Raw genomic sequence first — 25,920 nt, forward strand, 5'->3', positions numbered from 1 at the left:
TCAGAGCTGCAAAGCTTGGACATGTGATGTAATATGACTTCCCATCTTTCAAAACATTTTTGAATCGATAGAGCAATTTTTTAGGGACAGCTGCTTGTATTTTGCTCCCCTAAAAAACAACAATATATTATAAGAATTAAACAGTAAACGAAATTCAATATGTATATTTAACACATACGTAAAGATATATATAACATACTTGTTCATCGACCAAGATTAATTCAATAGACCATATTTCATGCTTGTTGTAGAAAGACATCTGCTTCCAAAAGTTTATGACACGAACCTTCAGACTCAAATCATCCCTTATTAAATCCAAATAAGCTATTAAAGTGATATTTGTTGCAGACATATCCATGCAAATATCAAAATTCATTGTATAAGGTTGATGCCAAATAAACGGTAACTACAAGAGAGTATTAGTGAAATCATCTTTAACAGTATATATGTACTGTTTTTGAAAGACATCTAATTTCTCCCTAGATCTGATTCATCATTTTTTTTATTGAACCAGTTCATCATTGAATAAAAAATATAAAAATTATAATCATAAACAAAGGAATAAAACAGAAAAGAGAGCATTGTACATGGATTGTATGGTGGAGGATATTTGAGTAAAGTATGATGCTATATTATGATAAGAAAAGTATGATGCTATATTATGATAATTAGACTTTAACAAAATATGAATTATCAAGTAAAATAGAATAAAAAAACATATGTACGGATAGCATGGTACTTCTACAAATAGTTTTTAAAAGTATAAATTATGAAAAAAATTCTACGATATTTGGAATAAAAACACAAACAATGCTATATTAAAAACAGAAAATAGAAATGACTAAACACAATATATGCGAAAAGGGCAAAATGGTAAATTTGAATAAAAAAGAAAAAAAATAAAAACTTTAACAAAATATTAATTTTTGAGTAAAATAGAATAAAAAACAGATGAATAAATAGCATGGTACTTCTGAAAAGTTATTTTAAATGGATAATTTATGAAAAACTTATAGCAGACGAATAAAAACATAAAAACTTAATCAAAATATGAATATTTGAGTAAGAATATTAGAGTAGATAACCATGTTCATATTAGAGTAGATAACCATGTTCGAAACATTGAAGTATGTACATTCTGGCAAGAAAACCAAACCCTGTTTTTGTAAAACTGTTTTTTTCAGAAAAATTCATTCTCGAATAGTAAAAAACATACACATTTGTTTGTTGACTATAAACTAATCATACAGAAATACACATAAATATAGACATGGTACTTCTGGAAACTTATTTTAAATGGATAATTTATGAAAAAACTTATAGCAGATGAATAAAAACATAAAAACTTAATCAAAATATGAATATTTGAGTAAGAATATTAGAGTAGATAACCATGTTCGAAACATTAAACTATGTACATTTGTTTGTTGACTAATAAAACGATATAAATGGGTTGCAATCGAAATAAAGCACAAACCTTTTGTTATTATCGTCGACTGTCTTTAGTTTTGTCTGTTCCTTGGAATTCATCAGTAATCAGAGAGAAGGTCGTTAATTGTTTGAAATATAATAGTATGTGCAAGTAAAGCCGATTATAGGAACTGATATATGCCTATGCATTTATTTTTAACCTGATTTTTAGGGATTTTTTACGGTATATTTGAATTGGAAGATTGGAAGATAATTGGAAGATTGGAAGATAATTGATCAACATTAGTTTCGGCTCCTCAATTTAAGGGATACAGGATATTGAATTCTTCAATCTTCAATTCAAGGGATACTGACGAAATGTGTATATGGGCGGAAATTTTTTTTGTGAATTGTTTGATATAATGCCACGTGGCGGAGTCATAGTCTAAGAGTTGGACAAGTGGATTCTAGGAGAGGTTTTTATTAGGATTAGAGATTAGAGATATAAGTGCTTGATTAATATAAAATAAAGTTAATTTAAACAATAATTATAAAATAATAATTTTGTAAAGTATACATATAATTCAAAATACAAAGCTTATAATTTACTCAATCTAAAATAAACATACTAAAAGCATAAACACTCATGATGAGAAATTTGAAAATCGAATGCCGCATTATATATTATATAATCCAACATTTAAAATAGATGGGGTCCATTTTACAATTAAGAGAGTTTTTAAGGGTTAAAAGTAAACAATTTAAACCCAGCCGATCGATCACTGTTTAATTTGAAAACAGGCGCTTCTCTCTCTTTCTTATCATCGTCCCGCTTTCAGCTTTTTAGCTGATGATGATACCTTTCTGTATTTCCTGTATTGCTTTCATGCTCGCCACTATGATTCATCATTATTGAATCCTTCAAGATCATTAGTTTTCAAGAAGATCGATTATTTCATTTTAATTTGAAAATGGTGAAAGACAGTTCGAAGAGCAGTCAAGCTGAGGGAAATGAGAATCAGTTCGATAAGACACTGTCGAACTCGAATCCATTAGATATTCCCTTTTCAAGAACCCCGTTGAATGCGATACCAGATCCATCGCAATTCTCCAAGGAATTTCTTCAAGAGGTTATGATTCATAATGGATTTAAGGATAAATCTCTAGAAGCTGGTTCTACTTCTAACCGAAGGAAATTTGATTCGGCGCATAGTACACCAGCTAGGAGTGTTTCGAGGACCACTTATGTCGGTCAATTGGGGGCTTGTACAGGACCAAGGGCTCTTCAAAGTACAGGGGAAAGAGGAGCGAGCAGCGCTAGGGTTTCGAGAAGGATTTCAAACGTAAATTGTGAGCCGCCACCTACTGAGGTTCCACATTTTGAGCTTGTCGAGGATCCTTCCTTTTGGAACGATCACAATGTTCAGGTCAGTTGCATTGTTACCTTTTATACCTTCCATGAATGAAACTTTATTAAATGTATGGAATTTTACAAAAGCGGAGACTATGACACAACATCCATGTCTTGAAGGGGTGAGATTTTTTTAATGTGCAGGTATTAATCAGGATGAGACCATTGAGCAACATGGAGAAGATGGGACAAGGGTATGTTCGGTGCTTGAAGCAGGAGAGTTTGCAGACCTTAGCATGGCTTGGCCAACCTGAAGTCAGATTCACATTCGATCACATAGTGAGTGAGACGATATCACAGGTACTATAATCTCATAATCTGCTTCCACTTTTGACTTATTACATTAGTAAAGAAAACTAACCGCATGTTTGAGTTATTTTCAGGAAAAGCTTTTCAGGGTTGCTGGATTGCCCATGGTTGATAATTGCATGTCTGGTTATAATAGTTGTATGTTTGCTTATGGTCAGGTATGGCTTGGAAAAACTTATGCTGTTATATTGTTTCGATGTACTATGGAGTTGGTTTTGATTTCTTAATCTTCCATTTTCATGAACTCAGACTGGTAGTGGCAAAACATATACAATGATGGGTGAGATAAGTCAAGAGGATGGCAAGCTTGTTGACGACTGTGGGATAACTCCACGCCTTTTTGAATATTTATTCACGAGGATTAAATTGGTAAGAAATGTATTATAAAACATTGTACCATGTATGACTAGATTCTATAACACACCCTCATTCCCTTTGATGCCTAAACTGTATCGGACAATTATTTGTAGGAGGAGGAGAACAGGAGGGATGAAAGACTAAAATATAGCTGCAAATGTTCCTTTTTGGAGATATACAATGAGCAAATCACTGATCTCCTGGAGCCTTCATCCACTAATCTCCAAGTGAGTATCATCCATTTCTTCATTCCGTGCATAAATGTCAGTTTTTCTTGCCCAACATGATGATCTCTTTATTTTATAGGTGAGAGAAGATTTGAAGGAAGGAGTATATGTTGAAAATCTTACAGAATATAATGTTCAAAACGTTGATGAAGTCCTCAAGCTTTTACTGCAGGTGTGTCAATATAGTGAAACTTTAGACTTTGTTACTGCTTATTTATGATTATATCGGATTTAAAATTAGTTTGCATGGTGTATCAGGGTGCTGCAAACAGGAAAGTGGCAGGAACAGATATGAACAGTGAGAGCAGCCGGTCACATAGTGTTTTCACCTGCATTGTGGAAAGTCGTTGGGAAAAGGATTCCGTGACTCACCTTCGGTTTGGAAGGTTAAATTTGGTAGACCTGGCTGGTTCTGAAAGGTAATTTGGTAGCTTAAACCATCTTCTCTCTCTATAGATATATATTTCATAACTATGACATTCCTTAACTGAAACTAACTGTCATTTAGGCAGAGAAGCTCTGCAGCAGGAGAACGTGTGAAGGAGGCATCTTATATAAACAAATCACTATCAACTCTCGGGTAGGTGGTCAACACTTCAATTGTATGTATATATTAATTAATTATGAAAAACACTACTGAACTATGAGCTACTGACAGTTAGATAAAGTGTATGTATCTTCTTACATAATTATCGGCTGTTGATTTTGGTAATATAGGTTGTAAATAGGTTGCCATTCAGAGTGATAATGATTGATTTACTTTCCTTGTTTAGACCTAATATTGAGATGATTGCCTTAGAAAGTAATACACATAATTATTCTTTCAAAACTCAAACGGACACAAATTTGAACATATATATGGAGGCATACAATTACAATGCATGCTGTTGAGTTTGGGACATACACAAATTTAAACACGGGTTGGTTTTTGTGATTGTAGTTTGGTAATAATGTCGCTGGTTGATGTTGCACATGGGAAACATAGACATGTACCTTACAGGGACTCAAGACTTACATTTCTCCTCCAGGTCAGCAGCTTAAAGCATGAATACGCATTGTCTTTCCATAATATGATTTCCTCACATGCTCATTTACACCACCACTTTTTTTCTATCTAAATGCAGGATTCTCTTGGTGGGAACTCAAAAACGACAATCATAGCAAATGTCAGCCCCTCAATGTGGTCAGTATTTGTTTCCTATAAATATGGCTATATCTATGTGAATGTTTTGGCATTATTCTTGTATTCTGTATGTGTGATTGATTATAACATATTTGTATGCAGTGCTGCGAATGAGACATTAAGCACTCTAAAGTTTGCTCAGCGTGCCAAGCTTATTCAGAACAATGTACGAACATTCAAGTCTTATCTCTCTTCCAATACAAATCTGAAATCCCAAATGCATGAACTTGTTGTATTTATTTAGGCAAAAGTAAATGAAGATGCATCAGGCGATGTCACAGCACTGCAACGACAAATTCAAATGTTAAAGGTATGCTGAAAAGCTGAGCCAAATGTGTCGAATTTTTTATAGACATTTGACTCAAGTTATATTGGTGAAATTGCAGGAGCAGATGTCCTTATTAGTTAAACATCAAGGAATCTCAAAACCTGTATTTCATGTTGGACCGACATTCCAGCCTAGCTTAGGTGATGAATCTTTTGAAAGACAAGAAGAGGCTTGTGGCGAAGATGTCTGTGACAACTTTCCAGCTTTTAGGACCATACAGTCTCAAACCAAACCGATAAACGGACTTGTACGTTATGATTCTTTCATTCTAGTTTACCATCTAATTCTATCTATTGTAATTGATACTTGTGTCATTATTTTGCTTGATGTTATTATTGATGCCAACACAGGAGATCAATTTATTTATGGTCTCATCATATTCATACTGCAGGCTCTTCCAAAAGAAAAAGAAGATGTTCAGTGTACCAAAATGTTGCTAAGATTTCGGGAGGAAAAAATTAAACGCTTGGAATTGCTTGCAAATGGCATCATTTCTACTGACCATTATCTCATGGATGAAAATATGGCTTTAATGGAAGAAATTCAACAGCTACAAGCTAGGATTGATAAAAATTCTCAAGTAACAAGGTTTGCATCACCTTTATGCCTCAAAAATTTGAATTTTTTTATATCCTCAACATCTTTTCCTATTGTCACCAGGTTCCAGGATTGCTATCAACACAGTGAGCGTGGAGCATTGTTAGCTGAAGTTTTAGCATTGCATGATCAGGTACACTGATTTTTTAAAAAATAAAAATAAAAATCATATATAGTTGAGAAAGAACCCTGAAACATTTTTTTTTTCCTTGTTATGCAAAGCTTCTGAAAACACTGGAGGTTGAAGAAAGTTATGTAGAGCAAAATTTTCCAACTGAAAGAGAAAACGAGGTTTGTGGTGCATCCTCTCATGGTTAACTTTAGTTTTGGGATATTCACTGAAAACTAAACGCTAAGGTTCAGTTAATGCAGGATGACAAATCATCAATGGAGTTAGAGGAGTACAAGTGTGCCAATTCCAAATTGATTAGGTGCGTTTCAACTTATAGTCTTCTTTAGCATCTCTGCTATGTAGTTTATGTCACTTACCTTATACATTTCTTGAGTTTTCACTTGCTTTGACTTTCTTCGCTTCTTATCTATTGAACTTTTTAATAAAGTTGTGCATCTATCTTACTTTGTCTTTTGCTCGGTGCATTAGCAGTCAGTCCAAATTATTGACTAAACTCACTGAAGCATATATAATAAATATATGGATCTTGGTCTTTGTTAGATATAGTGCATGTACTTGGTTACATAATTTTAGGCTGTTAATTATGGTAATATAGCTTGAAATTCAGGGTGATACTGATTGATATAGTTTCCTAGTTTATGTTGATTATCTTTCTTTTTTCTGGGCCTAAGATTGTATATGATCTTGAGGCTTGTGGCTAATCTTCAAATTTAATTCCCTAATTTGCAGGAAGGTTGATGAACTGAAAACAGAACTGAGCAAATACATAAGCTATAACCAAACCGCAGCATATCCTGTAAGCATGCTATATTCATCTTGAATTTAAAGTGGGATTTTTTTGATGAATATTGCGGAAAGCTAAAAGATCTAAACTCCGAAGAATTCTTGATATGCCAAATTTAGCTCAAAATCCTTGTTATATCAATTCAAAGCATCTTTAGCTTCAATAATTCGAGTCTTACATAATTTATTGATTTTGCAGGTTGGAAGCTTGTTGAGTAGCATTGGTTTAGGAGATGAGATGGAAGCTTGTAACCACTTAGAGAAAGGAGTAGTACTTGGTAGTAATTGTCTCAAAAGGGACAACATGTTGCAATCAACTGACAATATAGAAGAGCTAATGGAAGCAAAAGCCTTGTTGGGTGCCATGAAATCTGAGCAGGCCAGATTGGTTGAAGAGCTACAATATATTCGCCAAGAGAATGATAGGCTTCTAGAAACCTTAAACAACACCAACAATGCACAAACACATGAGAGCCATACTTCAGAAAACCAAAACCAAAACCTGCTACCTGTCACTAACAACAGCATGATGGATTTACAAGCCAGATTGGACAAGATGGCTAAAGACCTTGAAGATGTAGACTTACCTGATGATCTTGAGGATCGATTGTCACATTCGTCTCTCAAGAACGAAGTTTGTTTAGTAGATGAGGAAGTTGAGAACGAAGCAACTAACGCGATTCTTAATCTACAAGAAGAATTAGCATCTCTTCAGGTGAAATATCATGGAAGATTGTGTAGCATGTCTGAAGAAAACAAGAAGCTAAGAAGAATTATAGAAGCAAAAGAGGATGAGGTGTATACGTTGCATACTGAGTGGGAGAGGGCAAGTTTAGAGCTCACAAGCTTTCTGTTAGATGGTTCTAAATCTCTCAAAGATGCATCTGGTCAAATAGAAGCTATTGCTTGTTCATTTCCACACTATAATGTTTCGGTTACTGAACATGTTAAGAAGGCTGCAATTGTTTGTATTGAGAAAGAAGAAACAATTCTAAGACTGGAAAACAACCTGGTGGATGCTCAAACTACAATACTAGAAATGCAGGAGAAACTGAATTCGTTAAGGACTGCAACAATTGCTTTGACCGAAATTCAGTCAACACAACATGACGAAAGGACCAAAATTGAAAATCAGGTTGAAGACTTCATGGAAGGGATTTGTGAGATGAGGAAAAACTTATTAGAGCTCAAAGAAACTAATAAAATGGTGGAGGGAATGGGATGTACGCATCAAATGCAAGAAAACCAGTTGTTAATGGTGCAGCGTATAATAACTGAACTTGTTTCAATAAATAACAAACTTGATAACATGAAGGCTTATTTTCAAGACCTGGATGATTTTTCGACTTCTAGCTCTAATCTTTCTGATGATGAAGATCTGCAAGAGAACATAGAATATTCAAGTAATCAAGAATCAGAGAAGACACATTTGTTTTTGAAGAAGCAATTCATGATGGCTTATGAAGCGTTCATCAAATTAGATGTTCAATTGGCTTCAGTCTTCAAGGACAAAGAATATGTACACAACTCTATGAAGATTGATGAGAAAAAGACTTCTAAAGCGGATTGCTTTTTCAGCAAGTTTGAGGAGGCGCGTGCAACCATGAATGAAGCTGATAATATGTTGAATGTGTTGATGAAAGCAAATGAAGAAGCAAAAGTGTTAGCTGGTAGATGGAAACAAGCTGCAGAAGATGTAATGGTGGATAAGGCAAGCTTAGTTGAAGAACTTGCAAATTCGGTGTCTGTTCTAGAAGGTTCTTTCCATCACCTGAAAAAGGAGGCTGAGAATTCATGCCACTTAATGTATTCAGATGCATTGGCAATGTTCCATGGTGTCCGCCATGACATCAATGAATCAAGATCATCATTGCAAGATATCTATGCTGAAAGAATGGAAAATTCTTTTGCATCTTTTGTGGTACAACAATGCCATATTGGAGAATATAACAAGAAATCCAAACTGGGATCCAGACTTCATGAAGAACTTATAAAACATGTTGAAACCCTTCGATTCAGACAAAACCTTTCCACGATTAATGATAGTGAAGAAGAGGTTAATTATAGTGCACTGGCAGCTAGCAAGGAATCAGAAGATTTGGGTGAAGTTGATCTTATTGGTGAAAACTTAAAGCTAAATAAAGAATTGGAACGGAAAAACACTTTGTTAAATGGTTTACTTTTTGATTTTAGCTTGTTACAAGAATCAGCTTCTACAAGAAAAGACATGAAAGATGCAGCTGAAAAGTTATTCACAGATTTAAGACAAGTACAACATGAGCTAAAGATGAAAACGACTCAGCTTGATGATATGCTGATTCGATATGAAAAACTCGAATCTTGTTTATCTGATACTGAATCTGCTCTTTCGGCCTCAAAATCTTGTCTACAACATGCTGAAGAAACTGTAAATGCACTGTCATACCAAAATGGTGAATTGAGAAGTCTTTTAGAGGATTTATATCATAAAAAGTCAGAAACCGAAGAGAAACTCGAAGAACAAAAGGAGATTGTTAAATCTTTAGAAAAGGAAATTGATTGTGGAGCTTCTTCGGTACAAGAACAGTTCTTATTTTCTTTAGAAGGGATTACAGATGATTTGAAGAGGGTTTCCAGCGAGAGAGACCAGCTATGTGAACAAGTTAATTCTTTACAAGAAAAGCTTGAAATGGCGTACACCATAGCTGATGAAAACGAAGCTATTGCTGTTGAAGCACGCCAGGTAACCACTTTTTGTGACACATATTATATTAGTGTTTGTTTATAATTTATTTATAAATTACCATTTTCCAGGTGTCAGAGGCAAACAAAATATATGCTGAACAAAAGGATGAGGAGATTAAGATTCTAGAAAATTCTGTTGAAGAACTTGACAGTACCATAAACGTATTGGAGAAAAGGGTTAGTTTCAGTGATTTTGAAATGAAGAAAATTCAAGAACCTGTTGGGTTTTCTTTCTTATACTTTTAACATTCCTTTAGGTGAATGAAATGGAAGAGGAGCTACAAAGACAACACACGATAAGAGATTCACTGGAAGTGGAACTCCAATCATTAAGTCAAAGACTGTTAACTGTTGAAAGCTTTAGAGACTGCATGGATTCTGATAACAGTAACCTTGACCAATATGAGTATCAAATATCAAGGTCTGGATCGTATTCTCTTGTAAAATCTCAAGGATCCTTTTCTTACTGTTAGATTTAATTGTATCTTTGGTGGGGTCACAGGAAACTTCAAGCACGGATAAAAGATCTTGAAGATGAAAGAGCAGAACAAGCTAATGAGGTGGAACATTTGGACCCTAAAAAATGGAAAACCATCACATATTCGCTTATTATATGATTCATTTTTGGGAATTGTTTTGCAGATGAAGCAATGTAAAGAGTATATATCTGAACTTGTAATCCATGCAGAAGCTCAAGCATTACAGTATCAGCAGAAGGTACAAAAGCATATGAATGTTATGAATTAACACCAAGCATAACAACATGATTGATTATGCAATTTGTTTGAACAGTACAAGTCGTTGGAAGCAATGGTTAGTTTAATGAAGACAGGTCCATCAAAGTCTAGTAGCTTAGAAGCAGAGTTATTGGAAAAAAGGTTGGTGAGAGGAAGGGGTAGTTCACCATTCAGATGTATTGGGAATTTAGTCCAACAGATGAACACAGAGAAGGATCAGGAATTGTCATTGGCCAAGGCTCGTCTACATGACCTAGAATCAGTAGCATCAAGTCGACAAAAAGAGGTTATCATCATATAGATTCTCTTACACTTACACACACTGTTGCATCTATGAATGATGATGTAAGCTATGTTATGTTAACAGATATGTATGCTAAACACTAAATTGGCGACAGCAGAGAGTATGACACATGATGTGATCAGGGATCTGCTTGGGGTAAAACTAGACATGACTAAATATGCAGTAAGTTTTGAGTTAGTTAATTTTGAATTTTGAGTAATATAATATAATATGTGTGTGTGTGTGTGTTGGTGTGAATGATGTAGAACTTGATAAACCAAAAGCAGCTTCAAAAACTGATTGAGAATGCTGCTCAGCAAACGCAGGAGTTCATAGGCATGGTCAGTCAATTAGTTTGTGAGTGTGAGTGCTGGAAATTGAATTTAATAATATAATATAATAATGTTTAATAATTGAATCAGGAGCAAGAGATTCGGAAACTCAAGCGACAAATTAATGATTTACATGAAGAAAGAGACAGGTGCGTGTTATTGTTTTTGTAGTAAAAGCTAGTTTCATTTATTTGTGTATCATAGCATATTTGATTTTCTTTTTATTACAACCTTCTACTTGAAACTTTTTTTCCTTATTGTGACATTAATCATACTTTGAAAATGTAGCCAATTATTATAATTTTAATTTTTTGTTATTAGGACATGGAGATTATAGTTTGAAAAGTTTATCCAATTATAGTAGAAAAAAAAGTTGGTTTACATTGCTATAGCCTATAGCTGGATAGATTTTTAAAATACTATGCTGCAATGTAAAAAACAAATGAAGGAAAGTTTGTTCCATTTTTAAACATAGTTTTCATTCTATAAAGGCAAAAAAAGAAAAAAAAATGGATAAAGTTATTTATTTTTACAGATGCATTTCGGAGATAGATAGGAAAGAAGCAGAGATACTTGCTGGTAAGATGAGTGTGGTACAGTTGCAAGGGCGGGACCAGTTGCTGACAGCACAAAACGAAATGCTCAAGGTACTATTTCTATTTCTATTTCTATTTCCTTTCTTTATAGTTATAGCATTTGAATTTTTGATGATGCATAATTCATAATTCATAATTCATAATTCATAATTCATAATTCATAATTCATAATGCATTGCAGGCGGATAAAAGCAACTTACAGAAACGGGCAGCAGAGTTAGATGACATGATCAAGAAGCTTTTAGGAGGAGGGCAGCATCAGAATTCCATTCCCATTCCAAAAGCAAAACCAAAAGCAAAAGCAAGCAGCAGTGAGTTTGGTTTTGGTAAGAGGGTGGCCGACTCAGAGAGGTTGCTCAACAATGAACTTGCTCAATATCAATATCGTAACCCGGATCGAAATGGCACGGGTTGTGACCTGTGACTGAGGTTGTTGTTAAGATTGGTTTCTTGATTCGGGATTGTTTTTATTATTGGTTATCAGAGGGAGGCCGTGTCAATATCTATTTAAGTAGTAAGTGAGCTCCATAATTCTGGGTTAACAGACTTTATTCTTGCTACACTTAACAAGGATTAATGAATCAATGTATATGATTGGTATGTAATTGTATAGTGGTTTCGAATCAATGTTTGTTTTATTAAGCAGCATGTATGTATGTATGTATGTATGTAACAAGGTTTGCGTTTCAATCAATGTATTTTAACAAATCACTCATCAAACACCATGAGATATGGTCATTTTCTTTTGGTCTTTCAACACTCATAAATCACGATTTCTCATGTTTTAATTTAAGCTTTTTTGACTTCTGTTTGGGTAGAGATGGAGAAAACAGTTCAAAACTGAAACCTGTGCTCAACTAGCCCAAACACGCTCCTAAAAAGGACAAACTTCACTCCTAGACCACTACTCTAGTCCAGGATAGAAATGTGAGAATGGTGTAAATGAGCCAAACCAAGCTTGAACATACCCAAGCCCGACTCCAACTCATTTGAATTCATCTAGGCTCGAGCTCGAGCTCGGCTCGTTTTGAGCCTAGTTTCAAAGTTCAAACTCGGCTTATTGTAAAAATAACATGCTTGAGCATAGCTCGGCTCGGCTCATTTGTCAGGCGAGCCTAAACGAGCTTAGGCTTGGCTCAAGCTCGTTTAATCATTTATCATACATTTTAGAGAATACTACGTCATTAGAAGTTAACAAGATAGATTCCATTGATTTAATGTCTACAAAATTTAATGTCGAAGACGTAATGAAATCAATCATTGAATACTCAAAGCCCTAGATGGTGTGCATGTGAAGTATGCGGAAAGTCGGAAACTGAAATGGAAACAAGAGAATGAATAATGAAGGCACGTTCTTTGATTTCAAAGAAATTAATATATAAAGTGAAAAATATATTTATATTATAATATATATAGGTCCATTTAAGCTCGCGAGCCTAGTCAAGCTCGGTAATTAAAACTTGGGCTTGAGCCCGTTTAATAAATGAGCCCAAGTAAAGCTCAAGCTCGGTTCGGGATCGTTTAACTCGAGCTCGAGCTCGAGTTTTTAACGAGTTGATTCCGAATAGTTCACAAGTAGCTCGGTTCACTTACACCCTATGTGAGATCAAAAGATGAGAACGACATAAAGAAAAAAAATTACATGATCCACTCATATTTAGTTTCACAACTAACCTAATCTATAAAATATTAAAAATAGTTATATAACAAAATTCTAATCATAACTTTTCAAACGGTAGTTTAATATATAAGTAGACCTTTCAAGTTTTATAAATAAAATATATACCAATTTACTTTTATATTATAGACAAAAAGGCAACAAATTATATCCAACAATGAACATTGATTTTTGAATATTGAGGTTTAAGTTACTTGTTTTAATTAAAATGTTTCAGAATGACGACCCATAAGCACAAAAGAATATTAAATAAATTATATTTTAATTATTTTCTAGAACGATAATCCACACACATTCTAATATACTTATAAATTACTTTTATATAGACATGATTTGAAACTTTAACCTAACAGAATGAAGAATCTAAGGAGCCGTTTGGTATAGAGAAATGAAATTGCAGCAAATAATGGAAATACAGAGAAAGAGAATTAAGTTGGAAAAAGAGAATTGATTTCACTGTTTGGTAGCACTGAGAATCCAATAGAGAAATCTTTTGAGAATCATTTCTCTAGTTTGGTTGTATTAAGCAATGAAATGGAAATTGAGTTTTTTATCTTGTTTATTCATTTTCAAACAACATTTGTTTTTATAAAAATGCATTATTAAGTAGATCTTAAATTGTCAAAATATGCATCTTTTATGTTTATAATTTTTCATTTTAACATTAATGCTATCAAATAATTTATCTTATTATTAATTAATATTATTTTATATACATCTTGTATTAGAAAATATATTTCTAATATAAAAGAATAAATTACAAGATCCAAAATTGCAGCAGCAAGAGGTTTTAAAACCGATTAAGTACAAGCAAAGGGAAAAAGAATTGCATCATGATTAATTATTATTAAGTACTAGAAAGAAATCACAATAGCAAAAGTTTTGATAATTGAAAAAAATCCTTCACGCATGTAGGCCGCCTAAAAATAATCGCATGATAATTGGAAATATGAAGTGGCTTAAACTTGGATTGTAGTTGAGAGGGCTCGAAGTCGGGACAAACTATTTCTCCGCTTTTTTTTTTTGTATTTCTTGATACATGTATTTTCTTTTTTCCCACCTTTTCTCCATAATTAATAGAGAATCAATTGGATAGAAATGGAATTCATTTGTTTCCTTTTCTCTCCTTTTTTTAAGACCAACAAAACAAGAGAAATGGAATCAATTCCATTTCTCTCCTTCCAAATCCCTATACCAAACACCCCCTAACAATACCATTATAATAAAGACTTGCCGGTAAATTTTAATTAAATATTTGATATAAACCTAAGACACTCATATCATATTATAAATGCTAACAAAAATCAAAGTAACAATTTATTATTATTATTTTAATATAAACTACTTATATATTTAAAAATGACATCCTCCACTAATTTTTTCATTCTTTAAATTTATTTTATCTTGTTTTACCTTAGGTTCTAAATATCTTAAGTTTCAACTTCTTAGTTTAATCTATAATATTTTTTTTTCTTTGAAAGAATAGTCTATAATGTTTTCACCATATAAAATTCTAAATATTTCAAAATTTTAGTTTAATTTAGACAATTTCTACCCCATGTTCTAAATATTTTCAAACATGTGATATTTATTTTAATTTATCCTGTTTTATTCAAATATATGTTCTAGTTTAATTAACCCTATAAGATTATAAAAGCTTCAAAAATCCATTTTTTTTGTTTAATTCATTCTATTTTACCCCTAGAGCTAAATATTCTTAGTTTTTGTTTTTTAGTTTTATTTATCTTATGTTACCCGTTCCATATATGTCAAATTTAACAATGATATTTTCTTTATTAGTTGTTTTTTAGTTTTTTTATCTGGTTTTTACCTCCAAGGTTAAAATAGGTTTTACCCGGACCCATAGTTGTATTTAGTCCATTTCAGATTAATCACAAAATTTGCTCATGGATGCATCTAGTATTTACCATCAATATGCCAATTAAGTGTTTAAAGTTTAAACCGATAAAAAAAAGGTATGAAAAGAAATAATAGTAAAAATGAAAAAAAAATGCGCTTAAGATGCTAAAAAGAGGTTCAATAATCAACACTTACAAAAAAATAGCATATATGACCTTTAGTTATTTATTTATTTTATTTTTTTTAATATCTTGTTATTAGTATTATTTTTGTCAATATATTGTTACTGTATAAGGAAAAAGAAAAAGTAATCGGTAATTGTGTGTACTTTTGGTTGTACAAGTTTCCCGATTTCTGAAGTCGCAAAATCGATTAATTTGGTGTTACAGCCAAAATGAAGTAAACAAACGATCCATTGAAATCAGCAGTGGTAACATGCCCCTCCCATGAAATTAATCGAGTAAATGGAACTTCAAATGTGCTTCGACTGTCTTCAACGTCAACTTCGAACCGATTTCTCTGACAAACTCCTTCTCAATTATGCCATTGCCGCTTCCGCCCTTCCATTCGGCTCCGACGCCGTTGTTCAGGTGATATCATTTCCTTCGCTGTGTCTGTCTATGTTAATATATATTATACAGTCAGCCAACTATGTTATGTGTCATGTATGATTGCTAAAATCTGAGGGTCTTGATGCAGGTTCTAAATTCTGATGGGGAGGTTTCACCTCACTTCATATTGATGTATTTGCCGATTAATCAAGATGATTGCTTCACCAATTACATGTATGATCATCTACGCCAGTTCTATAATTTGGGAATTTTAATAATAGGAATTACCTTTTATTTTTTTGTTTCTTTTACTAGAATTGACCTGTTCATTTTGCTATTACATGATCCATTTTTGTGGCAAGTTAAATTGTTGATTTGTACATTACATGATCCAGTTGTACATTACAGTTTACTAATTCGATTTCCCGAATGAAAGGAAACTTCCTAAGTCTCTACCAATAGATCACAATAACACCTCATATGAAGTTGCCCTATTGATTTGCATCTAGTTTTTATTGTTACATGAGTGAGTATTCATCTTTGGAAGTTTCAAATTTCTATAGCTCTCAAGAATATTGTACCACTAGATAACTAATAACTAATTTCCATCTTATAGAGTTTTATTTAATTATAATACAACTGGATCTCCATCTGTTTCTCCAGTAACGAGCATTGTCCAGAAAAGCCAGCTGGAAATGACTATAAAGCAAAGGATAACACGCCTTTATCAATTCTACCTCAAGATCAACACGAGGTTACCTCTGGGAATCTTCGTGATAAGCCAAATGAACCTCTGTTTTTGGCAGATAGTGGAGGAAAAACATCCTTACCTGGATTAGAATGCAACAGTTCAACCTGCTACTTCTCAACAAGGTTTTCGTGCTTGAGGACACTTACAGCCTTGGTTCCAGTCTCTCAAATTGGGCCTATATCATTTCCTTCTTTAGAGAATCTAGCTTCAAATTTCTCATCTGGGATTACAGAAGATCATTTACTTCACTCACTTACTCTTCTGATACAAGGAAAACCAACAGGAAGAGATAGCATTAACTTTCTTGATTTAATCGGGATACCCTCATTTACAGGAACCACTTTTCCTGGATGCATAAGACACCCAAACATAGTACCAATCTTGAGCATAATGAAATCATCCACCCATATCAGTTTAATACTACCAAAAACTCCTTACACCTTGGAAAACATTCTTCACTACAGCCCTGACGCCTTAAAGTCAAACTGGCATATCAAGTTCTTGATGTATCAACTACTCTCTCCCTTGAGATACATGCACGGATTAGGGATTGCCCATGGTAGCATATCTCCATCAAACATATTGCTAACTGATTCATTATGGTGTTGGCTTCATATTGGTGATACTCTACAATCAAACTCCAACTTATCCGGAAGTAAGATTGGTTGTTGCACTGACACGTGTCAGTCAAGTAAAGTCTATGCTGATTTGAAGCTAACAGATTGGCATACTGGTTTTATTCGTTGGTGGAGTGGAGAAATGAGTAACTTTGACTATCTCCTGTTGTTAAACAGAATAGCTGGTAGGAGATGGGGTGATCATACTTTCCATACTGTTATGCCATGGGTTATTGACTTTAGTGTAAAACCTGATGAAAATAACGACATGGGTTGGCGAAATTTAAGTAAAAGTAAATGGCGTTTGGCAAAAGGTGATGAACAGTTGGACTTTACATACTTAACATCAGAAATCCCACATCATGTTTCAGATGAATGCCTCTCAGAACTTGCTGTTTGTAGTTACAAAGCAAGGAGGTTGCCTTTAAGTGTTTTGCGTACAGCTGTCCGTTCAGTCTATGAACCAAATGAATACCCCTCTACAATGCACAGGCTTTATCAATGGACCCCAGATGAATGCATTCCTGAATTTTATCAAGATCCTGAGATTTTCCGTTCTATACATTCTGGAATGTCTGATCTGGCAGTACCTTCATGGGCTGGTGGGCCCGAGGAGTTTATTAAATTGCATCGAGAGGCTGTGGAAAGTGATCGTGTATCAACTCAGATTCATCATTGGATAGATATTATCTTTGGCCACAAAATGTCAGGGGAAGCAGCCATTTCTGCAAAAAATGTCATGTTGCCCCCTTCAGAACCTACAAATGCCAGGTCAGCAGGGCGGCGCCAGCTCTTCAGTATACCCCATCCACCTCGTTGGTGTGTTATAAAGAAGACTAGTCAACATAACAGTGAGAAGAATCTGCTTCTTGATACATTTAACTTGAAAGCATTAGAGGAAGCAGCTACATTTATTGAACATGCTTCCCATTTAAGTCCAATCTACAGAAATGATCTTGTAAAGGATAATTTAGAAGAAGTTGGATTTGACACATTTAAAAATGGGAGAGACTCGAAATTGGCATCAGTTATTGATATCAATTTCCTTCTTCAGACGATTGAGCCAGATGATAGTACTTCAGGGTACCAAGATTTCCTTCTGTGGAGACAAAAACTATCTTCTTCAACAAATCTTTCTGTAGATATTGCAAATGATGTATTCTCAACTGGTTGTATTTTAGCAGAACTACATTTGAGAAAGCCACTTTTTAATCCAACTTCATTAGCACAGTACTTACTTAGTGGTGTTCTGCCTAAATCGATGCAAGAACTGCCCCCTCAAGTGAACATTCTTGTTGAAGCATGCATTCAGAAGGACTGGAAGAGGTACCCTTTTTGAATTACTATCCTTTTTGTTATAACTTTTTCAGGTAATTGGGAAGATGACTTTCTTTTTATAATAATAATAATCAGGAGACCTTCTATTAAGTCTCTTTTGGAATCTCCCTACTTCCCATCAACAGTGAGGTCATCATACCTGTTTCTAGCCCCACTTCAACTTTTAGCAAAAGATGGATCTCGACTCCATTATCTTGCAAGTTATGCAAAATCTGGAGCTTTGAAATCAATGGGAAGTTTTGCAGCTGAAATGTGTGCGCCCCACTGCCTACCTCTTTTACTCACACCTTTAACTGACACAGAATCAGAATGCGCGCATATAATGCTGAAAGAATTCTTGAGGTGTCTGAATTTGGTATCCGTGAAGACACTTATCTTGCCTGTGATCCAGAAGATTCTGCAGGCTGGTTTCAAATCTTATTCTTTGATTCTTGATTTGGACAAATTTAAGTTTTTGTTGACATAAAGATTCTTGTGTAGTGTAGACGACAGGTTATTCACATATGAAGGTCTCTCTTCTTCAAGACTCATTTGTACGTGAGTTATGGAGCAAGATTGGTAAACAGATGTATTTAGAGTTTATACATTCTGTGGTTTTATCAAATTTATATGTTTCTCCTCATAAGAGTTCATCTGGGGCTGCCTCTGTGCTTTTGATTGGCTCAAGTGAAGAGCTTGGTGTTCCAGTTACTGTTCATCAGGTTTAATAACCACTAAACTTGTCAATTTTTCTTGATTATAACTTATACAATCTGTCTGTATCAATTAACTAACTCATCACTCCTTATCCAGACAATATTGCCCCTGATTCACTGCTTCGGAAAGGGTCTTTGCAGTGATGGAATTGATGTCATTGTTAGAATTGGCAAGTGTTAACCATGGTTCTTTTTTGTAAACAAATGATTGTGTTATAAGCTAACTGTTTTTTAACATTCAGGTGGTCTTTTTGGGGAGACTTTCATTGTTAAACAGATTCTTCCATTATTGAAAAACGTTATACGCTCATGTATGGATGTCTGTAATGTGAGTAGGCCTGAACCTATGCAAAGTTGGAGTGCGTTGGCCCTTATGGATTGTCTGATGACACTAGATGGAATAATGGAATTATTGCCGAATGAGGTGGTTGTCAAAGAGCTAATCGAGGTGTGTAAACACCATTAAATTGTCAATAATATATATATATATATATATATATATATATATATATATATATATATATATACCTGATTCAAGAAGTCATATGAATTGATGGCTGCATTGTGTGGCTTACCAGGATGGAGGTTGCCTCTATATTCAGCTTCTCATGATACCCAATTTGGGAATCCCTGCACTTCAGGTGTTGTAGTCTTTCTTACTTTTATTTATTATTATTATTAGAAGTATAAAAATAGGGTTTTGTTTTTGCCAGGTGGCTGCTACAAGTCTTGTTACAGTTTCCCAACAGATTGGACCAGAATTAACATCAATGTATGTGATGCCAAAACTTAAAGAACTCTTTGAAAGACTCGCCTTCTCGGAGGAAACTCGCAGTGGAAGCCAGAAAGTTTGTAAAATTAGAATTGAGGAAGAGCAGACACAAAACAGAATGGATCTTGTGTAGGTTTTCCATTTTTGCCCTCTTTAACTTATAAATATGAATATCTTGCATTTTCATGTTGTCAGGTTGCTTCTGTATCCACCTTTTGCTTCACTTCTTGGAATAGAGACACTTCGTAAGTGTTGCACCACATGGTTGATTCTTGAGCAGTTTCTTCTGTGGAATCATAATTGGAAGGTGGGATGTATTTTTTTTTTTTTTTTTTTTTTTCATAAATTAAAAAAAAATAAAGTATGTTACTTACACATTAGTTTCACGCCTTAGTGGGAAAACACAGAGGAAAGTTGTCGTGGTGGGAGAAGGGGGAATCACAACAAGAATCCAATGTCTGAATACAATCCTGCTAAAATGTTGCTTCATGGATTCGGATGGTCAGTCCCCCAGTCACAAGGAGAAAAAGGTCAGAAAAAGTCATCGCCACATCATCATAAGGGGCAGGTGACATCATCATCATCAATGTCTAGAGAGCAGGAACCGTGGGTTTGGTTCCCTAGTCCTGCACCTAGTTGGGATGGACCTGATTTTCTTGGTCGAATTGGGGCTTCCACTTCCAGCAATGAAGGTCCATGGAAAATCAGTGCGTCTGTGATACACTCGATCCGTGCCCACCATGGGGCACTCCGGTCATTTGCTGTTTGCCAAGATGAATCTACTTTTTTTACGGCTGGAGTTGGTCCAGGGTTCAAGGGATCTGTCCTCAAGTGGGATTTATCAAGAATTGCTTCTTCATCTGGGTATCATGCCCATGAAGAGGTTTCTTACTACTTATAGTTCTTATCTTATTTATTAAATTTGGTTTAACTTGTCATAAATCTTTTCATTCTTTTTGGAGCACATTACCTTTCCACCCCCCTGTGGTCAAAAAAGTATCTTTTAGGATTTTTAGTTAATCAACCTTTTCTGGTCCGAGGCTGATGCCGTTTATACAAGTACGTTATACCCATGCAAATTGACCTTTTTACCCTCCATTATATATTTTTTGTTAATTTATTAAACCGATGTAAAATAACACTGTAAAAAACAAAACATGACAATACAAAATGAAAAACAGTTTGATATAATTTATGTGATGTTTTGATTTATGGAGTTTTGGTTGAATTCGGTTAGAGTTTCTTGAAAAGGAAGATAAAGGAGACAAGGGCAATATGGTCATTTTTATAAAACTAAATGATGGCCTTTAAACATAAACGGTCAGGGACCAAAAAGGTTAAAAATAGTACCACAAAAACTTACTATAGCATAGGGACTAAAATTGTAATCTACCCTTGTTTTATTATATTGGGTTTGGGTAAAGGTTAATGTTAGTGTATATGCTGATATTGGTCAGGTTGTGAATGACATTTGTGCCCTGGCTTCCTCAGAAAGAATTGCTTCTTGTGATGGCACAATTCACATTTGGAATAGCCAATCAGGAAAGGTTATATCCGTCATTGGTGAAAATTCTGGGCAATCCCTGACATCTACATCGAAGATGCATTCTGAGCAAGCTAATATGCTTGATTTCAGCTCACTTAGTAATGGGATTTTAAGCACTACTTATGATGGGAGTTTATATACTTGTATGCATCACCTACAAACTCTAAATAGGCTTGTGGTAGGCACTGGAAACGCTTCTCTCAGGTAAAGTGATTAATCACTTTGTGACAACATTTCAAGCAAATTAAACCTTTTTTTTTTTTTTTTTGTGGTATTCAGATTCATTGATGTTGAACAAGGTCAAAAGCTTCATTTATGGAGGAGCGATTCCGTTGAATCAAGTTTTCCTTCTTTAATCTCTTCAATATGTTGTTGTGGTTCTTCAAAGATGCAATCTAATGGAGCATCTTGGATTGCAGCTGGATTAAGTTCTGGTCACTGCAGGTTGCTTGATATTAGGAGTGGAAATTTGATCAACTCATGGCAAGCTCATGATGGATATGTCACAAAGGTATGGTATTGGTTGCTTAGGTTATCTACTTTTATTTGTTTATTTTGCAAGATATAGCAATTTGTTTATCGTAGCATCCTACTTTAAATTTTTTTTTTTTTTTAATTACGGTATTGTACTTTCCAATCTTTTTTCTCATTAAGGCATTGCATTTTGAAAAGTCTACGTAATTGTTTATAGCATTTTATTTTTCTTATTAGGAGATTATAGTTGGGTAAATTTTTCAGAGTACAATGCTGTAATAGGAAAAAATGAAAGTAGGATGCTATTTCTTGCATTGAACCTTCCAAATCCAATTCCTGCAGATAGCTGCTCCGGAGGACCACTTGCTTGTTTCTAGCTCACTTGACAAGACTTTGCGAGTTTGGGACCTCAGAAAGTAATCAAATCTTCACAATTCTCTTAAATCTAAACCATACATATATAGTAATAATTTTTATATGCAAAAATGCAAATTATCATTTTACCTTAAAAAAAGAAAGCAAACATTTTGCATCTTTATTTTATTTTTTTATTTTTCAGGAATTTGGCATCACCTCTGATTCTATTCAGAGGCCACAGTGACGGTGTATCTGGTTTTTCTGTCTGGGGACAAGATGTTATTTCAATATCCAGAACTAAGATCGGACTTTCTTCCTTATCTCAACAGGTAAACTCACTCATGCATCATGCATCATGCATCATGCATCATGCATGTGTTCTTAATTTACAGTTTTCGTCCCTGTACTTTGTAGAATTGTACGAATATGGTCCCTGCAAAAAGAAAATTTTAACCTTTGTCGTCCTTCAATACTATATTTGTCACGCTTAGCTTAGCTTAGCTTAACTACTATGGTGCTAAGTAAGTCCATGTAAAATGACTAATATGCCCTCAAATATATGACACTGACACGTGGGCACAGGACGGGCAACATCGGATTACGCCACAATACCTGTATATGGCGGACCGTGAATCGAGGAACATGTCCGTGCTGTCCAATATAACCATTTTTCCGTTTTCACGCCTTTTCTTAGTGGGAACTGAAGATGGTTATTTAAAAGTTTGTTGTTAGATACTTAGATTTATTCGTTTCTTTATTTTTGTATATTCTGTGTTTCACCTTCGTTTAAATTACTTTAGTCATTAGAATTGCATTTAAAGACGCATTTTTTTACTAGCAAAATGTTTGTTGATTAGATTTTATATAATACTTGTGGATATGGATATTGTGAGTAAAGCATCTTGGATGGTCAAAGTCAAAGGCTTAACGGGCATGTAATTGGCCTTTTGGGTTGGTCAAACTTGGTAAGCAGTGAAAAAGTCAAAATGGTTAATCTTATTACTTTCTACGCCTGAATGGCTTAGTGAAAAGGACAGAAAACAAATGGTCTAACCAAACAAAAAAATTAGTTTAGATCCTTATCGTTTACTTGTAAATATTTGACTAATTCACCAACCAAAAGATTATATCAGTAATCATTACATCATATTTTAAACAGCTTATTTGGTTGATAATTCCATATTCCCTGTAATTAAAGGCACCCACGGATATTTGTTGCATTAATATTATATTCTCGACGTCGTGCTGCCTGCATGCGAAATCTGTTAGCATTAAATATGCATATCATACCGAGTGGTTTAAGTAATTGACTCACGTTGCACTTGCAAGGAATACAATATTTATCAAAGTTTAACTTTATTTAGAAACGTCGAAAAAAGTAGTTATATTACAAACTAAAATATAAAATGGGTTTTCTCTTTGTTTTATTATTGATAATATTAAATGTGCGTGTCGGATGTAATCTTACCTCATCATCAAATAAAATAATTACAATTTGCGGTTTATCATATTATTTTGATTTTTGACAATAAAAATATAATTCTTAAAATGTGACAGTTAAATAGGATAAAATTTCATATCAATCACCAACATCTTTCCCTTTTCAAAACAAAACTTTGAAACAATCTTCATTTTTTATATAAAAAAATGATAAACAACACAATATATATATATATATATATATATATATATATATATATATATATATATATATATATATATATATATATAGAGAGAGAGAGAGAGAGAGAGAGAATGTTTAAAATGGGAACTAATACTTCTACTTTTTGATCAATAATAAAAAACAAAATGGTGACACGATGGTGAAATAGTAAATAATGAGAATCACATGTCATTTTGATGATCCTAACATGATATCTAAAAATCAAATTTGATGCTTCATACACTCAAAACTGTGACCAAGCTCCAAGAGATCAATCTCAAACTCTAGCACTACTATTGCATCTACCACAATCACTGCCTCCACCAGGACCACCCTCCTACCCACCACCATTAATGAAACCACTGCTTTCCTTCCATCCCCTTTGCTTCCCCCTACAGTTGACGCCACACCACACCGTCGCTTCCCTACCAGGCCCGTCCCAAGTCGATTTGAGGCCCAGGGCAAAAACAAAAAATGAGGCCCTTTAAAATTTAGTAATCACAAACAATAATACAATGATGGTATGGAGACAAGTACATGAGTACTTGTTATTAAATTAAATATATATAGTATGAAAAAAAATTGAAGCGGATTTAGAGTATGTGAGTTAAACATTAAAACCAATAAACCATTAGGTTAGTGCAAAAAAAAAAAAAGACAAACCAAAATAAAATAAAAACGAACAATCAAACCATTTTGAAAACCGCCACTTTGGTGTCCGGTAAAAAAAAAACAAAAAGACTAGTGTTTGGAAAAAAAAATCATATTTGGATGAAAACTCTAAAAGTAAAAAAACTTGAAAATGGTGTGCATAGCCTGAAGGTTAGCTTGAGTTTTTGTTAACAAACAATCAAATAATAGTTATTATATATTAATTGTTTTTTTGTTAACAAACATAAAAATAATAGTTATTATATATTAAAAGAGGATGTAGGGTAGAAAATCTCATATAGGAAAATTACGCGTGATAAGGACTAGGAAAACATCAAAATTTTAAATAAAATAAGTGTTTGGATGGTTTGTCAAAACCGTCACTTTATTATGCATGATAAGGACTAGAAAAAACACCAAAATTTTAAATAAAATAAGTGTTTTGATGGTTTGTCAAAACCGTCACTTTGGTGTCTGGTAAAAAAACAAAAAAATGAGTGTTTGGAAAAAAAAATTGATGAAAACTATAAAAATAAAAAATGGTCTGCATAACCTATAGGTTAGCTTGATTTTTGTTAACAAACATACAAATAATAGTTCTTATATATTAAAAGACGATGCAAGATAGAAAATCTCATATAGAAAAATCATGCATGATAAGGATTAGAAAAACACCAAAATTTTAATAAAATAAGTATTTGGGTGGTTTGTCAAAAAAAAAAACAAAAAGAATGAGGGACCATTTAAATAACTTGGATGAACACAAAAAAGAATGCAGGGGTTATTTTTGTAATTTGAATTCCAATTTTCAATAAAATGAAGGGTAAGTTATTAAAAAATATATAAAAAATGAGGCGTCTATAATAAGAATGCTTACAACAATACGAGAGCAAAAGTGATTATTTCTTATTAATTCAAAAAGCGCATGCTTATAATAAGAATCGAACCTACGCCCGCCTATAAAACTTACCGATTCTTACAACAATACTAACCAACTCATCTAATGAAATCTTGGTTTACTATTTAACATGACTCATATAAATAAAGTATCAAAGAATGTTAATTTTGGGGCCCCAAGCCGTAGCGAGGCCCGGGGCGATCGCCCACCTTGCCCGCCCTATCGGGCCGGCCCTGTTCCCTACCACCAACGAAAATCACCAATGCTTGTGGATCTAGAGCTAGGGAAGATGACACTCTCAAATTTGATTAGATCTATTGTGTTTGGTGCATTTCATGTATAGATCTGGATCTTAGCAGCGACACCGGTGCCGGTAGCCACCGGTGGTTCTAGGGATGAGCATTTGGACCGGGGAACCGGCCGGAACCGGTACCAAATAGAACCGATCATGCCGGAGCCGTGACGATATTCTTGTGGATTTTTGGAACCGGGAACCGGTAGAACCGGCAAAAACCGAAACCGTAACTGAAATATTTCTCAAAATATGTTGCTATTTCTCGAGAATCGGTTCCAACATTGAAGACCCGGCAAGAACCGGTAGGAACCGAAACCGGTAGAACCGACGGTCCGGTTCAGTTCCTATTTTCCACCAAGTTCGG

The 25,920-nt window shown here is 34.1% G+C and overlaps 2 protein-coding genes across 3 annotated transcripts; both read left to right on the forward strand.

The window, feature by feature from the left end:
* Positions 1 to 2,200: 2,200 nt before the first annotated feature.
* Positions 2,201 to 12,058, forward strand: POK1 (phragmoplast orienting kinesin 1). Its single transcript, XM_079054956.1, has 29 exons — positions 2,201 to 2,837; positions 2,966 to 3,121; positions 3,205 to 3,288; positions 3,380 to 3,499; positions 3,601 to 3,714; positions 3,794 to 3,886; positions 3,973 to 4,133; positions 4,223 to 4,294; positions 4,655 to 4,742; positions 4,839 to 4,897; positions 5,000 to 5,063; positions 5,142 to 5,207; positions 5,284 to 5,472; positions 5,617 to 5,813; positions 5,886 to 5,955; positions 6,045 to 6,113; positions 6,186 to 6,253; positions 6,685 to 6,751; positions 6,938 to 9,460; positions 9,532 to 9,639; positions 9,720 to 9,883; positions 9,965 to 10,022; positions 10,105 to 10,179; positions 10,255 to 10,485; positions 10,567 to 10,665; positions 10,749 to 10,823; positions 10,905 to 10,963; positions 11,350 to 11,461; positions 11,592 to 12,058. The coding sequence occupies exons 1-29, from the start codon at positions 2,382 to 2,384 to the stop codon at positions 11,832 to 11,834; spliced, it is 5,940 nt and encodes a 1,979-aa protein (XP_078911082.1). The 5' UTR covers positions 2,201 to 2,381; the 3' UTR covers positions 11,835 to 12,058.
* A 3,216-nt stretch (positions 12,059 to 15,274) lies between these two features.
* Positions 15,275 to 22,964, forward strand: LOC145119160 (protein serine/threonine kinase). Of its 2 annotated transcripts, none has more exons than XM_079054784.1 (16): positions 15,275 to 15,538; positions 15,648 to 15,733; positions 16,163 to 18,193; positions 18,281 to 18,608; positions 18,691 to 18,906; positions 18,998 to 19,070; positions 19,143 to 19,348; positions 19,479 to 19,541; positions 19,614 to 19,801; positions 19,868 to 19,979; positions 20,067 to 20,555; positions 21,130 to 21,422; positions 21,498 to 21,729; positions 22,035 to 22,108; positions 22,252 to 22,378; positions 22,632 to 22,964. In XM_079054784.1, the coding sequence occupies exons 1-16, from the start codon at positions 15,413 to 15,415 to the stop codon at positions 22,779 to 22,781; spliced, it is 4,794 nt and encodes a 1,597-aa protein (XP_078910910.1). In that variant the 5' UTR covers positions 15,275 to 15,412; the 3' UTR covers positions 22,782 to 22,964. The 2 variants fall into 2 exon arrangements, with proteins under 2 accessions (XP_078910910.1, XP_078910911.1); XM_079054785.1 differs by having other exon boundaries at positions 18,284 to 18,608.
* Positions 22,965 to 25,920: the final 2,956 nt, after the last annotated feature.

Source organism: Lactuca virosa, chromosome 6, assembly GCF_052849685.1.
Source record: "Lactuca virosa cultivar CGN04683 chromosome 6, Lactuca_virosa_CGN04683_v6, whole genome shotgun sequence".
Taxonomy (NCBI): domain Eukaryota; kingdom Viridiplantae; phylum Streptophyta; class Magnoliopsida; order Asterales; family Asteraceae; genus Lactuca; species Lactuca virosa.